The sequence below is a fragment of the Carlito syrichta genome, unplaced genomic scaffold (assembly GCF_000164805.1).
Source record: "Carlito syrichta isolate Samal-C Ts95f unplaced genomic scaffold, Tarsius_syrichta-2.0.1 Scaffold103424, whole genome shotgun sequence".
Lineage (NCBI taxonomy): Eukaryota > Metazoa > Chordata > Mammalia > Primates > Tarsiidae > Carlito > Carlito syrichta.
Window position 1 is genome coordinate 95,269 of NW_007047520.1, and position 19,807 is coordinate 115,075.

At 34.3% G+C, this 19,807-nt stretch overlaps 1 protein-coding gene across 1 annotated transcript in view; it reads right to left on the reverse strand.

Moving 5' to 3' along the window:
* The window catches only part of VEGFC (vascular endothelial growth factor C), a 77,511-nt gene extending 58,035 nt beyond the window's left edge, over positions 1–19,476 (reverse strand). The window contains exons 1-2 of the mRNA XM_008065577.2: positions 19,381–19,476; positions 6,834–7,018 (exon numbers count right to left, since the gene is read on the reverse strand). Coding sequence (XP_008063768.2) covers positions 6,834–7,018; positions 19,381–19,476 — 281 coding nt within the window. The remainder of the gene's footprint in view (positions 1–6,833; positions 7,019–19,380) is intronic.
* Positions 19,477–19,807: the final 331 nt, after the last annotated feature.

The following is a 19,807-nucleotide window of genomic DNA, read 5'->3' on the forward strand; positions in this document are numbered from 1 at the left end:
AGTACCGTACTACAATAGCTTTATAATTATCTTGATATTAATCATATAACTTGGTTCATACCTGTGATGACCCAAATTTTACTTTTAATGTTGATATATACAAATTTTTGCAGTTTCATTTCCTATTCTTCTATGACTAATTTCAATTATGGCTTTAAAAAAACTTGAGGTACTTGATGGAATTAAATAATATGTGTCAAATGCATAGCCAAGTGCCCTGTAGATGTTGGCACTTGAAAATAGCTATAGTTATTAGGTGCAAGCATAACTGTGGTTTTTACAAGTTGAAATTTGCTGTGTGACATTGGAATACATTCTTAATAAATATGGTTATGCTATACATCATTTTAATATGCATTTCTCACTTTATTTTTTTTGCTAATGACTTATTACTTGCTGTTTATTTTTTATTTTATTTTATTTTTTGAGTTGGAATCTCACTGTCACCCAGACTGGAGTGCAGTGGCCGCTCTCGGCCACCGCAGCCTCGACCTGCTGGGCTCTGGCGATCCTTCCGCCTCAGGCTTCCAAGTAGCTGGAACTACAGGCATGCACTACCACGCCCGGCTAATTTTTTTAATTTAATGTAGAGATGACGTCTCGCCTGCCCAGGCAGGTCTCGAACCTGTGGGCTCAGGCAATCCACTCACCTCATCCTCCCAAAGGTATTTATTTTAGACTATGGGAATGATGTTAGCCAAAAAGCAAATTTGAATGATTTTTTGCTTCGACTTCAAAATGGGTCTTAAAGCAGCGGAGACAACTGCAACATCAACAATGCATATGGCCCAGGAAGTACTAATAAACGTACAGTGCAGTGTTTGTTCAAGAAGTTTTGCAAAGGAGACAAGAGCCTTGAAGATGAGGAGCATGGTGACTGGCCATCAGAAGTTGACAACGACCAATTAAGAGCAATTATCAAAGCTGATCCTCTTACAACTACATGAGAAGTTGCTGAAGAACTCAACATCGACCCGTCATTCAGCATTTGAAACAAATTGAAAAGGTGAAAAAGCTCAGTAAGTGGGTGTCTCATGAGCTGATCGAAAATTTAAAAAAATCATCATTTTGAAGTGTCATCTCTCTTATTCTATGCAATTACAATGAACCACTTCTCGATCAGATTGTGATGTGTGACAAAAAGTGGATTTTGTATGACAACTAGTGACGACCAGTTCAGTGGTTGGACTGAGAAAAACTCCAAAGCACTTCCCAAAGACCAAACATGCAACAAAAAACTATCATGGTCAATTTTTGGTGGTCTGCTATCAGTCTGATACACTACAGCTTTCTGAATCCCAGCGAAACCATTATATTTGCTGAGTATACTCAGCAAATTGATGAGATGCACCAAAGACTGCAATGCCTGCAACCAGCATTGGCCAACAGAAAGTGCACAATTCTCCACAACAATGCCCGACCACACAGTGCACAACTAACATTTCAAAAGTTGAACGAATTGGGCTACAAAGTTTTGCCTCATCTACCATATTCAACTGACCTCTTGACAATTGACTACCACTTTTTCAAGCATGCTGGCAACTTTTGGCAGGAAAAATGTTTCCAGCAGGATGCAGAAAGTGCTTTCCAAGAGTTGGTTGAATCCCGAAGCACGAATTTTTACACTACATGAATAAACAAACTCATGTCTCATTGGCAAAAAATGTGTTGATTGTAATGGTTCATATTCTGATTAATAAAGATGTGTTTGAGCCTAGTTATACTGATTTAAAATTCAAAGTCCAAAACTGCAATTATTTTTGTACCAACCTAATAGTATTAGCAGTGGTAGTGGTAATAAAAGTGAGCACTTGGGCAAGAATTATATTAAGGGGTATTTATTAAACCATATAACATGTTCAATCTCGTCAACTCTCAAAACATACTGTAATAGTAGTCTTCACTTACCTAAAACCTATATTCTTTGTGAAATCTCAACTTCTCCAATCATATGTGCATTATTACCTAAAATGACACAATGCAAACCCAAAGAGATGGTTCTAACACAATGGCTGACTGCTAAGTTTTCCAGGATAGAACAGGTTTTGGAGAACCAAACATGTGTGGTGTAAAATAACATAATGTTAAAAGCATGTGTTTTGGGACCAGATACACCTGTGTTTGAATCTTAGCTTCTCCCCCTACTATGTCTGTGACCTTTGAGGTTTATATTTTCATCTGAAATATAAAGTCTGCTGCAGCAATTAAATGAACTACCATGAAAGAAGGTATGTAAATAATCTAGGGCTTGATTATGTTAGGTTTTTCTTTTAAGCTCTTCTCAAGTAATTTGTATTTTTTAAATTATTTTTTATTTTGGTTAAGCTTGAGCTGAATTTATTAAGCCAATACATTTTTGAAAGATTACTTTTCTCTTCCTTTGATATTTCCATTTATAAAAAACCATTTTATTTGTCTTCTATTATTTTTATTTAATTACACCTCTTTATATAGGGAAGCTAGGAATACCTGCTTCTAGTGCTGCAAGGATTCATATGAAAAGTCAATATTATGCCAAATTTGTAAGCCTGTTTGCGAGCCATTTCTCAAACAGATACAATGTGTTCAAAAGCAATGTAATTCAAATGAGAAGCCATCAGGCTCCTTATTACTACCTTAAAGGGGGCATTTTTTTTGGGGGGGGCCTCTAGAGGCCTGAGTAATCAGGATTCATTAAGTCTGTGAGGACAGGCAGTGTGAAAAGACAGAGTCGAGAAAGAAAGAGATTATCAGAGAAAAAATATATTAGAAAACATGCCCTGATCTCTCAGGGGAATCAGGAGACAGAACCAAAAGTTTCAGAAGTTGATATCGCAAGGAACTGGGCCAATACAAAAAATCATCAGCTTCTGTCATTCCTTGACCTGTCTCATTTTGGCAAAGAATCAATTGAGTCTTAGGCATCCTACAGTCCAGAGGTCTCAAAAGCATAAACATGTTTTTTTTTTCTTAAGACAAATATGGCAGCAAATACTAATCTATACATTTAAACACAAAGCATTTTAGCCAAAAAGCAAGAGCTGGGGTCAGAAGTATTTAAGGGTTTGTTGAATGTCTTCAAGAGGATGCAGGATCCAAGTAAGAGATGTTACAAGACTGAAGTAAATGACAATGGTGAATGAGATTAGAAACCCACCTATGCTTTCCAGTCCAGCTGTTGCGACTTCTGTAGTTCATGCATTAATTACCTTGCTGTGGGAAAGTGAATTGTTTTTCCTGCTTCTGCTCATCTCCCTCCCAGCACATCCTATTCGCACCAGCTGATCACTGTTCTTGAAACTTCACTTGTTCTGATGTTTCGCTCCTCAAAAGTCTCTCCTGGTATTCCACTTACTAATGAATAAAGTCCACATATATTTTGGAAGTCCTAGTAAGTTTTCTTGTAAGTGTAAATAATTATAATAATACCTTCTTGCCTATGGTCCCTCATTTATAAAATATAGACAATAAAATGTACCTTGCAAAGCTACTGTGTGTCTCCATATGATGATATTTGTAAAGGACACAGGAAGAAGGCAGGTAAGTAGACTAGACAGATGTCACCCACATCTAATATAATATTTTAAATAAGTGGCAAAATAGGGAAAATAATATGATTTTTACTGAATAATTACATGTGCCAAGGAATGTTCTGGTCATGCTATTTGTAAATAAAGTCTCTACTTTCATGGAGTTTATAAGCTAGAAATTATACATGTTTATTTTGAGAGTTAAGAATATTAATTATCAGCTTCCTGAATTTTTTCTTTTGAAATAATTTGCAAATTTCAAGGCATACCTGTTTAGTATGCTAGTATGTTACAATATATTCCGGGTAAATTTCTTGTTGCTTGCTTGTATGTCTCTGTGTTTAAGGGATTTCAGATTAGTTCCTGAAGTGTCAGGAAGGGGAATTTGTTGCTATGAAACAATGTTGAGTAAAACAAAGTTGAATTATTTAACCAGAAGTACTGTGTCCGAAAACACAAAAATTCCATTTTGCATTTTTACCAACCCTTGAGTTGTTATATTTCTCTTTATAATTAAAACCCATTTAATAATTTATTTCAAAGTAGCAAAAGCATAAATTATAAATCCGTTTTACTAATGTACTTATATTCTAAGTATGATACTGATTTTGGATCACAACTGTACTCTGGTTCTGGAAGGATTATGTGTGTGTATGTGTGCGCATGCATGTGTATGTGCATATTTGTGACGTGTGGTAGTGGTGGTTAAAGTATTCTTAGGATATACACTCAGTAAATAAGCAAGCTGGAAAAATGAGCAAAGATTGCCACTACATCAGTTCATCATGAAGGATTTAGAAAGTTATTCTGAGGTCAGTATTTTTTAGTCAGCTTTGAGAAACCACTTACTTTCAGGAAAGTACAGACTCTTCCTTATCAAGTTCAGTACTCCTATAAGACCTGTTTACTTTATGAACAACTTTGTTGGATCCACTGTCTAGTCCAGGTTGCTTAATGAAAATATCATGACACAATGTTTCTCAATGTTATACTAGTCAGACATCTAAATGAACAATGTTTTCCTCTACCCAGTTAACTTTTTATATTTTCAGCAGATACATTATTATTAAATATTACTTGTAGGGTAAGAGGTAAGGAAGAAATATTCCTTATTAAAAGAGGATGACATTTTAAAAATATACTGATGGATCAAGGTAACACGTATTTTCTGTAACTATCCAGGTTTTATCAAATCATAAATTAGATAAATGATTACGGTGTTGAAGAATCAGTTTAGCTTTTTGCACAGATACTTCTTACCTACGTGTTTTGAGAAGTATGTAGATGGAAAAAGTCCATATTAAATGAGAGAAGAAAAGCATGCTTCATTTTCCCATTAATGAAACATTCAGCCAGCCTTTATAAACCAAACTAAGATTTCAGTTTATGGAAAGTATAATACTAGGCCAAATTTTAATCCACGTTCAAAATCTGATCTCTGAAGGCCAGACTTGAAATTAAATATTTATATTCTACAATGCTCCATGTAAATAAGTTGAAATCATGTTTCAAGATTCACTAGAGGAAACTATCCATTTAACCAATAGAGGCAAAATTCAAATCGATTCTCTTCTATTTCTGTCTGCAGTGAGCTTCTTGACCCTAAAATATGACTTAAGCACTAGCTAGCTCAATTCTACTGTTAATTAAATGGTGGTGCAATTCAATATTATGTATTTACCAATATCTGCCAGGTGTGTCTGTATGGAAAGTATATTTACCAAATTGGATTTCATTCTAAAATAAATGGAACTAATGTTTTTTACTTATTCCCCTCTCCTCCCAAAAAATCCCTAAGAAATTTATTTCACTTGTTTTATGAGAGTCCCTGAAAAAAAGCCTTTTCCCCTTCTGTTGACTATTATCATATACAAATGGAGTAAGTAATAAAATCTGACATAAATTTGCAAGCTCTTGTATGTATAATAAAGTCCAGGTCACAAAATATTTTCTCAAGAGATCAAGATATCTAGTTGACAAGAGACAGAAAATATGAGGGATATAGAAAATGGCAGATAAAGTGAGTTAAGAAAAATATAACTGGCCGTGTGCTGTGGCCCATGTCTGTGGTCTCAGCTACTCAGGAGGTTGAGGAAGGAGGATTCCTTGAGTATAGGAATTTGAGACTATCCTGGGTAACAAAGTAAGGCTCTATCTAAAAGAAAGGAAGGGAGGGAAGGAAGGAGGGAAGAAAAGAATATAATTGACTTATGATAAATTCATATCACCAGTAAAAAAGTAAGCCATATCATACTTGCTCATTAATATATTAATGTTTATTAAATATTTAGATAAAAGGAACTTTTCCAGGTATTATGAGAGGTATAGAAATAAATCAGAAAGGAATATTTACTTCAAGAGAGTGATAAAACATGTACAGATTGCAATATAGACAGGGGTAGGTACAACAAGGGAGAAACAGAAAAGTAAAAGGTCTTTGGGAGTTCTGAGCTAGTGACAATACTTCTAGCAGTGATGCTCATGGAAGGCCTTTTGAAGAAGCTCACTCCAGAGCACTCACCGATTTCACCATCACCTTATATGACAGCCATCAGAGAACAACTATATACAGGTAGGAAGTGGAAGTGCAGATGGCCAATAAAGCCATTTCCATGCAGATGATATGCCATTATTTTCAAATTATTTTTATGTTCCCTGAAAATATGTTTTACTTTGAAGTATAAAATGATTTAGTAATCTCTGTTTCAACTACTTTCATGCTGACAGGTTCTCTCCTAGACCAAATTTTTGACTGACTCCTCTGAGCCCTCTTTTCTACTAGGCTTCTCCCTTGGACATTAAACTAGGAGTTCAGTTAGCAAGAATAATCCTGCTAAATCAGTTTAGAGAGAACCCTCCCACCCTTAATATTTGGTCACCCTGGATTTCTGAACCCCCACCATTCCCCTGATGAAATCGTGGCCTCCCTTCAACAAGAATCCTGGTAAGTTGGTTTACCAAGACATTTCCTTCTCTTGATGTCTCTCTCCTCTTAGTGATTTTCCGTCTACAAAACCCACTACTCAACCTGTTCCTCGGCTATAAGTTCACACTTGCTCTTATTGTGTTTGGAGTTGAGCCTGATCTCTCTCCCTTATCGTTATACTCTTTACATGTACTGCAACAGTCCTAAATAAAGTCTCCCTCAGTATCAAGATTATTATTATTATTATTACTTTTGAGTTGGAGTCTCGCTCTGTCGCCCAGACTGGAGTGCAGTGGCCACCACTTGCTTTGATAAATTCATTATCACCTGCTTTCATTGGTCAAACTTACCTCATACTACAGTTTATTTTAAAAAGAAAACGTTAAGCAGCAACTCACTGTATACATGCAACCTCCTTAGCTTTCTTGCTCCTCTCAGGACAGCTGTTAAAATGCTTCTCCTCATCCTCTCCAAAGTCACTCACGCCACAGGCACTGGGATCCTTTCTGTTCCTGCTGTAGCAACACCACTCTTCTTGTGACCGCCCTCTCTCCAGCATTCTCTCTCTCAAGTTATTGTGTCCCTGTCGGCATGCGAACAAGGGGCTCTCCCCAATTTAAGATGTCAGGACACACACACAGACAGAAAAACATCCCCAAGAGAAGGAAAAGCCTCTTTTAAGTCCACGACCTTCTGGAGCGGTTGCCACTTCTTTCCTTTCCTTCAGAGCGTCACAGTCCCAATGCTCTGTCTACACCTGCACTGTTCTCCACTTGCCAATCACTGCTCAGCGCTCCACTGTGGTTTCTAGCTCTACCACTTGACTGGGAAGCAGGCCCCAGCAACCTCGGCGTGAGCTTTCCTCTGTCTCTTCACGTCCCAACTCTCTTCGGTGCATCGCCCTGCCATTCCTCCATTAAAACCATGTGCTCTCTGTGTCCCTGAGACCACGCTCTCCGGCGATTCCCTGTCTCTTGGCGGTGAATATTATCAGTGACCTGTGCTGACTTCTGCACCTCATCCCAAAGATTTGAGTTCTCAGGGTCCAGGAATGGTTTTCATCACAGTTCTTTCTTTTGACTCATCCCTTCTGAGTTCCTGAATTTATGCCCGACCCGCCCAAAGTGATCTGTGTCTGAAGGCTTGAAGGTATATATCCAGCCCGAGTTTTTCTTCCAAGGTATCTATCTGCCTTTAGATTTCTCAATATCTCACTCTTCACATATGTAACACAGCATTCATTAATTTTCTCTCCAAATCCATTTCTTCCCCGGTTTTTCTCAACTAATGAAGCTTTAACCAGTTTCTCATTGAAGAATCTGGGAATTAGACTTACTATCTCTTTCTTTCACTCATAAATGTAATCTATCAGCGGGTTCTAATACTCTGACCTCTAAAAGACAGCAATTTGTCTCCACATCGACTGCGAACCTTCTAGTTTCAGCTGCCATCATCTCCTGCCTAATTCACTGCCTTCTTGCTCAGGCTCTCAGTTGTTCTGTTGATCTGCACAATGGACTTTCCACACAAAATTAAAGGAATTATTGATAAACACTTACTGAATGATGCCACTTACCCATTTAATCTGCTCTGGTGGTTTACCATTATACTTCATATAAAATCCCTACCACCTCCACAGGCCTGAATGATTTGGTTCCCCTCCAGTCCTCTCCAATTCCATCTCGCACTGTTCTCTCCCTTGCTAGGAGAACTTTGGTGTTTTCAAAACTCCACGCTTACTTCAAGCTTAAACCTTAGCAGTGTCTGTTTCCTTTCCTAGAATTATACTGCCCTGGCATTATATGGGGTTTGTGATTTCTCTTCATTAAAGTTTCAACTTAAATGCCAAATAATCACTGCAGCTGTGTATTCACTGTAGCTAAATATCCTGATTCACATCGTCTATTTTTGTACCTTGTTTCCTTTATATCATTCCATGCACTGTAAACACTGGCTTATTTTTTCTTTAGCTTACTACTCTTATTACTACTCTCTTACATGCCTGTTTTGTTGTGTATTATATACTTTCTCCCTTGATGCATACCTGGCATATAGTATCCATGAAGGAATACATAAAAGAAGAGTATAGACAATTTCCTTTCATTTTTTCATGTCATGAACTAACCTTAGAAACAATACTTTCTTAAAGCTGAAGTAAAATATTAAATACATTTAAAGGTTTTTTAACTCAAATCGTATTAAGATTGTCCCCCCAAATAATTGCTTATAATGGTGTATTTGTTTTCTTAAGGTGTCCAAGGTTTTATTTTAGAAGTTGCTCCCTGGGTAGTCTAAGTCAAGAAATAAGAAAATAAACACAATTTATTTTTAGAGTAGACCCTTTGGATTTTAACTAATTATTTCATCATGTTAATATTCAAATTCTTCAACAGATTAAGTCACTATAGGACAGTAAATGTAGGAAATTTACATCCTTTTAATCTGAATATTTTTCTCTATTTTGTTTTCACACTCCATTAAAATCAAATGTAAGTAACTGTTGGAAAAAGTTTCAAAATTCTATCTTATTAAAATGGAATGCTAAAAAGAAAAAAAAAGATAGAAGGAAGGAAGGAAAGAAGGAAGAAATACATGAAGAAAGCCTAATTTAAAGAGAATTCATAAAAAGTAACAAAAGAAGTTTTTATGTATGTAAATATTAATTCATGAAAATTGTATTAATGAAGATCCCCCTTAATTGCATTTTCTTCCTTTATGAATACAAGGTGAATTAAAACAGATGGTTTCAGAAATGTATTCTGAAAATCAATAGTTTGGGACATGAAAAGGAAAGACAGTTATATTACAACAGAAATGGTACACCTCTAGTTCCTTTTTTCTCCACACTATGAAAAGTTTATCAAATTCATCACAGAGTTTTATAAGGCTGCCATTGATTTATTTTATTTTATTTCAACTCTGGAAGAATCGCCATCTTTTCACTACCTCTGTATATCTAGTATACAGAGCCCTATTGGATTGTCACTTACCCTGTCTGGCTCCAACCTCTTATTAGCTTAAAAGAAATGTGGTTTAGACTATCCCCATTTCATCAGAATGAAATTTCTGCCACACTAAAAAATAAAGGTGAAAAATATATAAGATAGAGGTGGCTGCAAAAGACCTAACACAAAAAGGTACTAAATAAAAAAGCAAAACTAACAGCCACAGAGTCTCTTTGGGAGTAAGGGTCATGAATTCAGCATCAGTGTGCATTAAATATTTAACTTGCACATTCTTCATATTGTGATGATATAACATCACTGACATAACTTTTTTTCCTAATGTGTTGACTCTTACAGTAGTCAGTAAGCAATAGAAGTCATGGCTCATGACAAATATATAATGAAGTAATGTAAAATCTTTTCATCTAGTTTTAGCTTTCCACAGTTAACTAATGTTTCTACACATATTTTTTAGTTTATAAATAATAATTACTGGCAGATAAGTAAGATCAATTCAATCATAAATGGAAAATCAACGTTTCAACTTTTAGTAAAGCTTGACAGATTGAAGGCTGGTATATTGCTTTGCTTTTTCCAAAACTCTTCTAAAATAAAAATAATGCATTATAGCCATAGAAGTAAAAATAAAAGGAGAGGAAATAATGATAGGCAAAAGATATTGATGTATTTTTTGAAGATGAAAAGTTAATAGAGTTATCAGAGGAACAAAAGCTAAAATATCACGTGCCTACAAATAAGAATGCCTAAGAAAAGCAAGCCACTGTATGCTTCAGATCCACAGTCATATATATTCACCAGGTACTATGCCAAATAGAGGTGAAAAGACAGATAAAAAATGAGGAGATTGATTGAAGTTTACTTAAAGACCAATTTGACATTTAGCTCCCCCATCTACCAACCCCATCTAGTGAGACTATATCCCCCAAATCCTAGCCTAATCCTAGATACTCATTCTGTGGAGAAACTGAAACAGGCTTCAAACTCAGGGTGTCTTGATACAGCAAAGATCAAGGATGAGATTTATTGAAAAAAACAAGGGGTGGGGGATTAAGAGAAAGCCTAAATAGAGAATGGTAAATCCCGAGGTCCCTTGTCTTCCTTGGTTCCATGATAGCTGGCAGCCAGACTCGTACTCTCTAACCAACTACACTCACCCACTCGTCATCATACATGTCAAAGCAACAGAAAGGTTCTTGTCTAAAAAAAAATTGTTGAAGCCGTAGGGAAAAGTTATTAGTTGCTTACAGAGATGCTTCTCCCAGTGGGTGGAAAAAATACTTCTACCCATTTAACTTATATCTAACTTATTTGTTAGGAGACCCAACAAATAAATAAACATATTAGTAAGTAAGATCTTAAAAAAAAAAGTCCAGGCACAGATGGACTTGATTGGTTAGTTCTATCAAATATTTAAGGATGAAATAATACCAATCCTACACAAACACTTTCCAAAAATAGAGTAGAAAAAAAATTCCCATCTTATTTGATGAGTCCATTTATTACCCTGATACTAAAGTCAGAGAAACACATGAAGAAAACAATTCTTAGAGGCAAATGTTTCTTAGAAAGCTAGAGGCAAAAAAATTCTTAGCAAAACGGCAAAATTAATCCAGCAACACACATAATATGAAAACATGGGATTTATTTCAGAAATGCCAAGTTGATCTAACATCTGAAAATCAGTTCATATAATAAACCATATTAATAAATAAAAAATATCACATTAACATCTCAATAAAAAGTATTTAACAAAATCCAACATTCAATCCTAATAAAAACTTTCAGTAAACTAAAAATGGAATAAAGCTTCCTCAACCTAATAAAAGATATCTATGAGAAACCCACAGCTATGATCATACTTGATATATTTTTTACCAAAAATTGTATGCAAGTGGCCTTCCCCCTGTGATATGAAACAAGACAAAGAAGTCTGCTTGCTACTTTAATCCTATATGGAGGTTATAATCAGCGCAATAATGCAAATTAATTAATTCATTAATGGCATCCAGATAGGAAAGAAATAAAACTGTCTTTATTCATGGACTATATGAACCTGCATGTACAAAATCTTAAAGAATTTACAAAAATTATTTTGCTAGAACGAATCAGAGTTCAGTAAGATCAGAGGTTATAAAACAAATATAAAAAAATCAATTATATTTTTATATACTAGCAACGAACAATCACAAAATAAAATCAAGAAAACAATTTCATTTAAGACCTAAACAGAGAAAACTATAAAATTTTAAGAAAAACAAAAGGAGACATAAATAAATGGTGAGACCACCATGTTCATGGATCAAAACACTCAATATTATTAAGTTGACAATTCCTCCCAAATTGATTTAATAAGTTAAATGTAATCCCTATCAAAATTCCAGCTGGTCTCAATTTTTCTCTAAAGCTATGGTAATCAAGACAGTGGTATTGGATAAGGACAGACTGATAGATCGAAATGGAGAATTCAGAAACAACCCCCCCCCATAAAAACCTATATTTATGTTTAAAAGATTTTTTAATAAAAGTACCAAGGCAAGTTAACAGGAAAAGGATAGTCTATTCAGCAGATGATGCTAGAACAATTGGTTAATCATATGCAAAAACAAAGCAAAGCAAAAAACTTAAAACACTTAGTTTCTTACTTCTCATCATACTCATATATTAACACAAAAAAACCATACACTTAAATATAATAGCTAATACTGTTGGCAAAAATGTAGTTTCATTTTTATGAACTTGGCAAAAATGTCTTAGACATAAGACCAAAAGCACAACTTAGAAAAGAAAAAGTGATAAGTTGAACTTTATAAAAATTAAACGTTTTTATCCTTAAAAATACCCTTAAAGATTAAAAGACAAACCAAAAAATGCATGTAAAATATCTGCAGATCATATATCTGATAAAGACTTGCATGTAAATTGTATGAAGAGTTATTCCAGACAAATAAAATTATAACTCAAGTAGAAACAAAATCGTTTAATAGATATTTCAACAAAAATTAAATTCAAATGGAAAATAGACACAAAAAGATGTTCAACATCAATAGTTATTAAGGCAAATTTTGCAAATTAAAACTGTAGAGAATTGTCACTAACCATACTGACTAGAATAGCTGCAATCCAAAAGAATGACAATACAAAATATTGGTGAGGATGTGGAGAAACTGGAACCTTCCTATACTGCTAATAGAAATATAAAATACATACTAAGCTGGTTTGACAGCTGCTTGAAAAATTCAATATATATATGAATTTGCATATATACACATATACATATATCATATGGCCTAGTAATTCCATTGTTAATTATCTACCCATGCGAAATGAGCATATGTCTACACAAAGACATACTATGTGACTGTTCACAATGACATTCTTCATAAGAGCCCAAACGGGAAAAACATATCAAATCCATCAATGGCTAAATAGATAAGCAAAATGTGTTAATAGATACAGTGGAATACTGTCCAGCAAATAAAAGTAATAAACTGCTGATACATACTACAACATGGATGAACCTCAAAAACATTACGCTAAGTGAGAAAACCCTAATACAAAAGACTATTTTTTGATAGTTTCCTTTATAGGCAATTTATGGAAAATACAAACTATAGAAAATAAAAACAGACTAGGATTGCCTGAGGCTGGAGATGGGAGCAGTTATTGCATAAGCATGGGGAAATGTTTTGATGTAGTGAAGACTGTAAAGCTGCATTGTGCTAATTGTTGCATATCTATAAATCATTACCCACTTACAATGAGTAAATTTTATGGTACGCCATCTTTCACAAAATGAGAAAATAAGCTAAGAAAGAGAAAGACATACAATCCAGAAGATGAGTGCTCTTACACTGGAGAGGAAGGAAGAGTTCTATATAGGCCTTGAAACAAACTAGTCACTGTGGTTGAAAGATAGAGGTTTTTAGGAAAGAAAAAAAAAATGGAATTTTAAGATTAACTGTTATGTTTATTACCAATATTCAGTGGAGTCTTACAATTAATTTGGAAACTTTGAGGAGAGTTTGTGGCAGAAAAAAGCAAACAAAGATAGTTATTAATTTTTTAAAAACCCTAAAAACCTGTACAAAAAAAAATTACTAACAAAAAAAAAATATAGTGGTGCAATGAAACAAACAAAATATATTTACTCCCCAATTCAGATAATACCAAATCTCCTTTACCTGGGGGGGGGGGGGGAGGAGACAGAAAAGCAGGAGTATGGGGGGGGAATAAAAGCAGTGATAAAAGATCAGATCCTTATTGCATTAGTCGATTTTGCATTGCTAAGAAGGAATATCTGAGGTTGGGTAATTTATAAAGAACAGGTTTACTTTGGCTCATGGTTCTGTATAGTGCCAGAATCTGCTTGGCTTCTGGTGAGGCCTCAGGAAGTTTTCACTCATGGAGGGAGGTAGAAGGGGAGTAGGTATGTCACACAGCAAGAGCAAAGCAAGAGAAAGAAGGAAGAGCCAGGCTCTTTTAAGCAACCAACTCTTGTGTGAACAGATAGAGAGTTCACTCACTGTGGGGAGAATGGCACCATACCAATCATGAGGGATCCGCCCCCCAAGACCTAAGCACCTCACACTAAGCCCCATCTCCAAAACTGGGGATCACATTTCAATATGAGATTTGAGGGGACAAACAGCTCAACTATATCACTTGCCATCTGCAATAACAAGTCATAGGAAAAATCTAATTGTACAAAATCAACAAAGTTACCAAAAGTGTAATGTTTGAAAATGTGGAGGTATCTGCCAATAGCAATAGACTTGAAACATACTGTCTCTGGTGTACACAGCCTAAGGACAGGCAGGGGATAGATTTTTCACCAGTAACCTAGTTTTTCTGTATTACTTTTCACTATTGTCACATAGCTTTTGATAACATTTATATATAATTTTCAACAAAATTGAATTGTATAACCCAATATAGTTCAAATACCTAACAGTCTTCATAATTCAGATTCTACTTTTTTAAAACAACTTTTCTCCCCCATTTCCCAATATGAATCGGTACCGGTCAAGTGATTGTCACTGTCTGCATGTGTAACTCACTTCTGCAATCTGTGTCTCTCCTTAAACTACTTCTTTACTCTTCTCACTCATTAAGATAGGACCCATTGTTCAAGGTGACAGTTACATGTTCATTCCATCTTGAACTTCTTCAGTCATTTAAGCAATATTTTAAAATTTGTATCTTAGCTCTTGATTAGACACACTTTTAATGGGCAGCTGCAGTCATCATCTTTCTACACACAGTTGTTGAGTTCTCATGCGTGAAAAAGTATTCTGTCTGTAGGCAGAAACTAGTAAATAATTTTAAGAGCTACTGGGTACTAAAATGTAAAATATTTGGTTTATACTTCACAGTGAAGAAGAGGAGAATGTCCAGGTGAATCCAAAGTTTCTGGTAAGAGTGATGCTGGGTGAATAGAGGTCACTATGTGAGGACCAGTTTGGGTTGTGGCAAATAATGATTCATTCTGGACATGTGAGCAAGAAAACAGTCGACATACCAATGTGACAATTCTGAGCTGACAGTAGGACACATGATTCTACTTAGCGGGAGTATCTACCCTGTAAATAAAAATGTAACAGCTTATGTAACTAGTTGGAAAATGAAGCCATGTGTGTGACTAAGATTCTCTTACAAGAAGGCACAGAATAAAAAGAGCTATGGATAACCAACCTTGGGTAAGTATGAAACATGAAATTCAGATGCCAGAGGATGAACCAGCAAAAGAACAAGAGAAGAGAGGCTGGAAATTGTGGTGTTATAAAATCTATAGTAAGCGAGTGTTTCTGAAAGGAGAAAAATGGCTTAAAATGAAGGTCAAGTTCTGCACACTCTAAAGATGCCAACTGAAAAAATCATCGGGGACCAGTACAAGAGCAGTGACTTTATTTAGCAGAATGCAAAGCAGAGCACGAGTAGACAAAATAAAGAGAGGCAGATTCACTGACTGATGAATTATCCAAAAGAAGGACATTTTTTCCTACCCAGTTCTTGCTAATTTGTTAAATACATGGACTTGAGTTTGAAGGTCTCCAAGATATGGACTGGTATGAGGAATTCTGAGTAGAACAATATTAATAAAAATGTACCAAACTAGAAGTTTTCAGGTGCGCTAGATAGCATCCAAGAGAAGATGTGTGAAACTTGTCAGTTTTTGAGGAGAGGATTTCACACCTGCCTCATGTTTTAGTGGAATAAGTGAAAATGGATGAAATAGGCCAGAAAAATGTATTCAGAAATTTTCTTTTCTAGAAGAGAATTTAGAACAAAATATTTGTGATTATGGGTGAAGTTGTTTTTTTTTTTTTACACTGATACCAACAGCACGTTACCTTTAAAAAAAGATAACAAATTGTATTTCAAGAAAATTAAAATGTTCTGCTTTTCAAAACCACCCAAACTACAAACTTGGAGAAAATATTTGTGTCTAAAATATAAGGAAATTCTCAAAACTCAGTGAAAAGAAATTAAACAACAAAATCAAAAACAAAAAAATGAGCAAAAGATTTGATTAGATTCTACACTAGAGAAGATGGACAGTTTATAAAATAAAAAATAAATAGGAAATAACTGCTTATTAGGCAAACGCTCATTAAAACCTTTATATGGTACTATCCCACATCCATTAGAATGAATAAAATGAAAAACACAATACTAAGTGCTCTCAAGTACATGCAAGCAATTGGAACTCTCAGATATTGCTGATGAAAAATTAAAATTGTACAGCCACTTTGCAAAAACAATTGAGCAGCTTCTTATAAAATTAAACATGTACTTACTAACAATTCCATCCTCACGTATTTATTCAAGTGAAATGAAAACTTATGTTCACTCAAAAATTTGTATGTATGCATTTATAGAGGCTTATTTATAATCATGAGAACTGAAAACATCCAAATTTTCTTCAACTGGGTGAATGAATATAATACAGTGGTACATTCATACAAAATGGAATACCATTCGGCAATAAAAAGGAGGATACCACTGATATTTGCAACAACATGGATGAATCCCAAATACGTGTATAGTGAAAAGAAGTATACACATCTTAAGTATGACGTTTGCTCAAAAGATGGCATTCATCAAATAAATGCTAGCGTCACTATGCGACAGGACAAAGAAAATGACAGAAGCATGGTTGAGTGAACACCATACTACACTGCTACCATAATTCAATTCAACTTCAGAGTAAAAGATAGATAACATCTCTTAAAATGTGTATACATTTTTTGGCCCTCTCTGTATTCTGTATCTTGATTGTGGTGATGGTCGTACAACTGTATATATTTGTCAAAACTCACCATAAAGAGTGTATTTCTCCATATGTACTTCTCTCTCAATTAAAAAGATTGTATCCTAAATCTAATTAAACTTTAACTTCATATGAACTGAGCTAAATAAAATTTAAAATTTAAAAACTAAAATTTAAAAACTAAATAAAATTTAAAAACTGAGACCCAATTCCCACCACTACACAATATGTCCATGTAATGAATGCACAAGTATACTCCCAAATATAAGCTAAAAAAAATTAAAATAATTAAGTTTAAAGGGGAGACACAATCTTAACACTATTGATTTTGACAGCAATATAAATAATTTAAATAAAAAATTTAATTTTCATTCTAGAAATAAATTGCTTGGCATACACAGGACTCCATGAGATTTTTCTCTTTCTTCTTTTCAAATAGTATGAGCTTCTGAGTTGGATTTTGTATTGAGAGCAATACTGTATTATGTTGAAGGACTTGAGAAAAGGAACAATCAGGGGTCAAACTTGGACTTGACTTCTAAATACTAGTTAAGTAACTTTGGATAAGTTATTAAAAGTCCCTGGATCTCATACTTCCCATTAATGAGATAGTGATTGTAATACCTATGTAAAAAGGCATTTTATTGTTTTATGTTTTTATATATACATGCAAAGCGCAACAAACAAAAAATTGAATAAGTCACAAAATTGTTTCACTCTATGTGGAATCTACATGGTAATCTGTTTTATTATTATTATCTAACTTTGGCAAATGCTTTATAATTAAAAGCACATCTGACAGTTATTTTAATAGATAAATGAGTTGCTAAAAACAAGCATTTAACATGGAGCTTGTTTCACCATAAGTACTTAGTAAATAGAAGGCACTATCACATCTTTATGTTAGAATTCTTCTGTAGACCAAGAAAAATAGACAAGAATTTCTAAAATAAATAATGTTCATATTTTACAGCTAAAAATAACCACTTTTATGGATAATCAATGCCAAATATGAAGTCATTATTGATTAATTGCTTTTAAGAAAATTGAGGGAAAGGAAGTTGTGGAATTTAAGAATAGCTAAAGTTGAGTGGGAGAAATCTTATGGAGCATAAAACTATTTGAAAAATATTTGAAAATAAAATGTTTAGAATAAATATGTGTGTTATGTAAATGTACATACAGGGATGCCTATTAAGAGATATTTAAGAGATATTATCTATGTATACTTCTCAAAGTTGAATTGAATTACGGTAGCAATGTGTAGTATGATGTTTGCTCAACTGTGCTTCTGCCATTTTCTTTGACTGTCCTGCCTGTCACATTCATATGATTAACATCATCTTTTGAGCAAATGTCGTACTTACAATATGTATACATTTTTTGGCACCCCGAGAGGTATATATATATATACACGTTCATGATATATGATATACACATATCCAAGTTTAGGGATTCAATTATAAAATGGCTGCAGGGGAATGTTCCTTCAACTTCTAGTCATATGGCTTTATAATAACAATTTTTCATAATTAAACACAAGGCTAATTTTATGACTTTGTATGAAAACACCAGTTTAATGTGTAATTTGAAAACGTTTGCCCAAGTTTTTCTATTTACATTAAATGACCAGCAAAGCAAATATTTCTGATTTGGCTACAGATGTCATCTATGGTTGTTGAAGAGGTCCAGTTCTTGCTTTGAAAAAAAGAATCTATTTTGAGCAGACTTCTCTGTCATGGAATTTTGCTGTTTGTGCTCAACCTGTTGGGAACCTTTTTTCTTACTTAACTGTCAAGTGATCCAAATATAACTTTTAAATCCCCAAGTTCTATTATAATTTCTCAAACTCATCTTTCAGGCATAAATGAAAATCTTTCATTAATTATTTGACTTCAGATATTTTTAAAACAACATTTTCCTTTATCCAGACTTTCATCCAGCACAGTTACCTGCACTTTGAGGTTGAGATGTAAGGCTGCTTTGCTTGTTATTATTTTATCAGGGTAAGGTAGTGAATGTGTTTTTAACGATTTAAATTTTGATAGTATAAAATCACTTATTATTCAGAACAGCACAAATTTGTCTCAGTTTTTGGATATAAAAAGATACAATTCTGACTCATAGGTCTTTGAACCAGTTTTATATTTTACATATTATAAAACAGGAAAGAAAAGAATAAACACAACATTAGTAGATATATGCCACTATTACTTTTTCTTGTTTCAGCACTGTAGGTTTTGGACAGAGGCTCTTAGAGGAAATCTTCCCAGAAATTGCATTCTTATTTTTGCCTATTTTGGCGTGTAGGAATAATTCAATGGAGCAGAAAATTGTGGGACACAGGATATAAGAGGCCACATATTCAAGCTTCTGAATGAAGACATTTTGAACAGAAACATTGCAAGGCTGAACCTTAGACTCTGGAAAACTTAACACTGATCTGGAAGTTGGACTCTGGAGAGCTTCAAACATTGACCTGAAAGTGTGTGAGGACATGGGGAGGACCAGCACCAGGCCTACAGCTTCAGTGGTGCCTGCCACTTGGGTAATTTTCAAAATCATACTTTGAAAGAACTGTAAAGTTGTTTCACTGAATTATATAAAATTCTTTCCCATAATCTTTTGAAATGTATTTTATGTAAACTGTCACATTTAAACAGCCTTCTGTAACATCTAAAATAGCAAAGGCTTTGGAAACTAATTTACCTTAATTGAAATAGAAGCATCTGTTAACTCAACAGTGAATTCATCTCCTTTATTTCCTGTTAGAGAAAAAGCACCTTCTCCACCTTGGAGCATCATCTCCCTTGTGGAAATTCATGCCTTAATTTCTATAAACAAAAAATTTTGTAAGAGCTTTAGGCCTGAAAATTATTTCTTGAATAAGGAGGAAAATACTGGAACTAATTTGCATCTAAATCACTAATGTAAAAATGAAAGCTTGCTTGCCTTGGGACAATGATAGCTTTGAATTTCAGTATTTGTTAAAGTTCACCCATATTCCAAGAAAGCTTTCATAATGTATTAACTATATTTTTTGTAAATATCCTATAACTACATTTTGTAGTGTTTTCTCTTGATTAATAACATTAAATAACGATTAGTCTGTCTATGCCTCCAAGAATAATAGTCA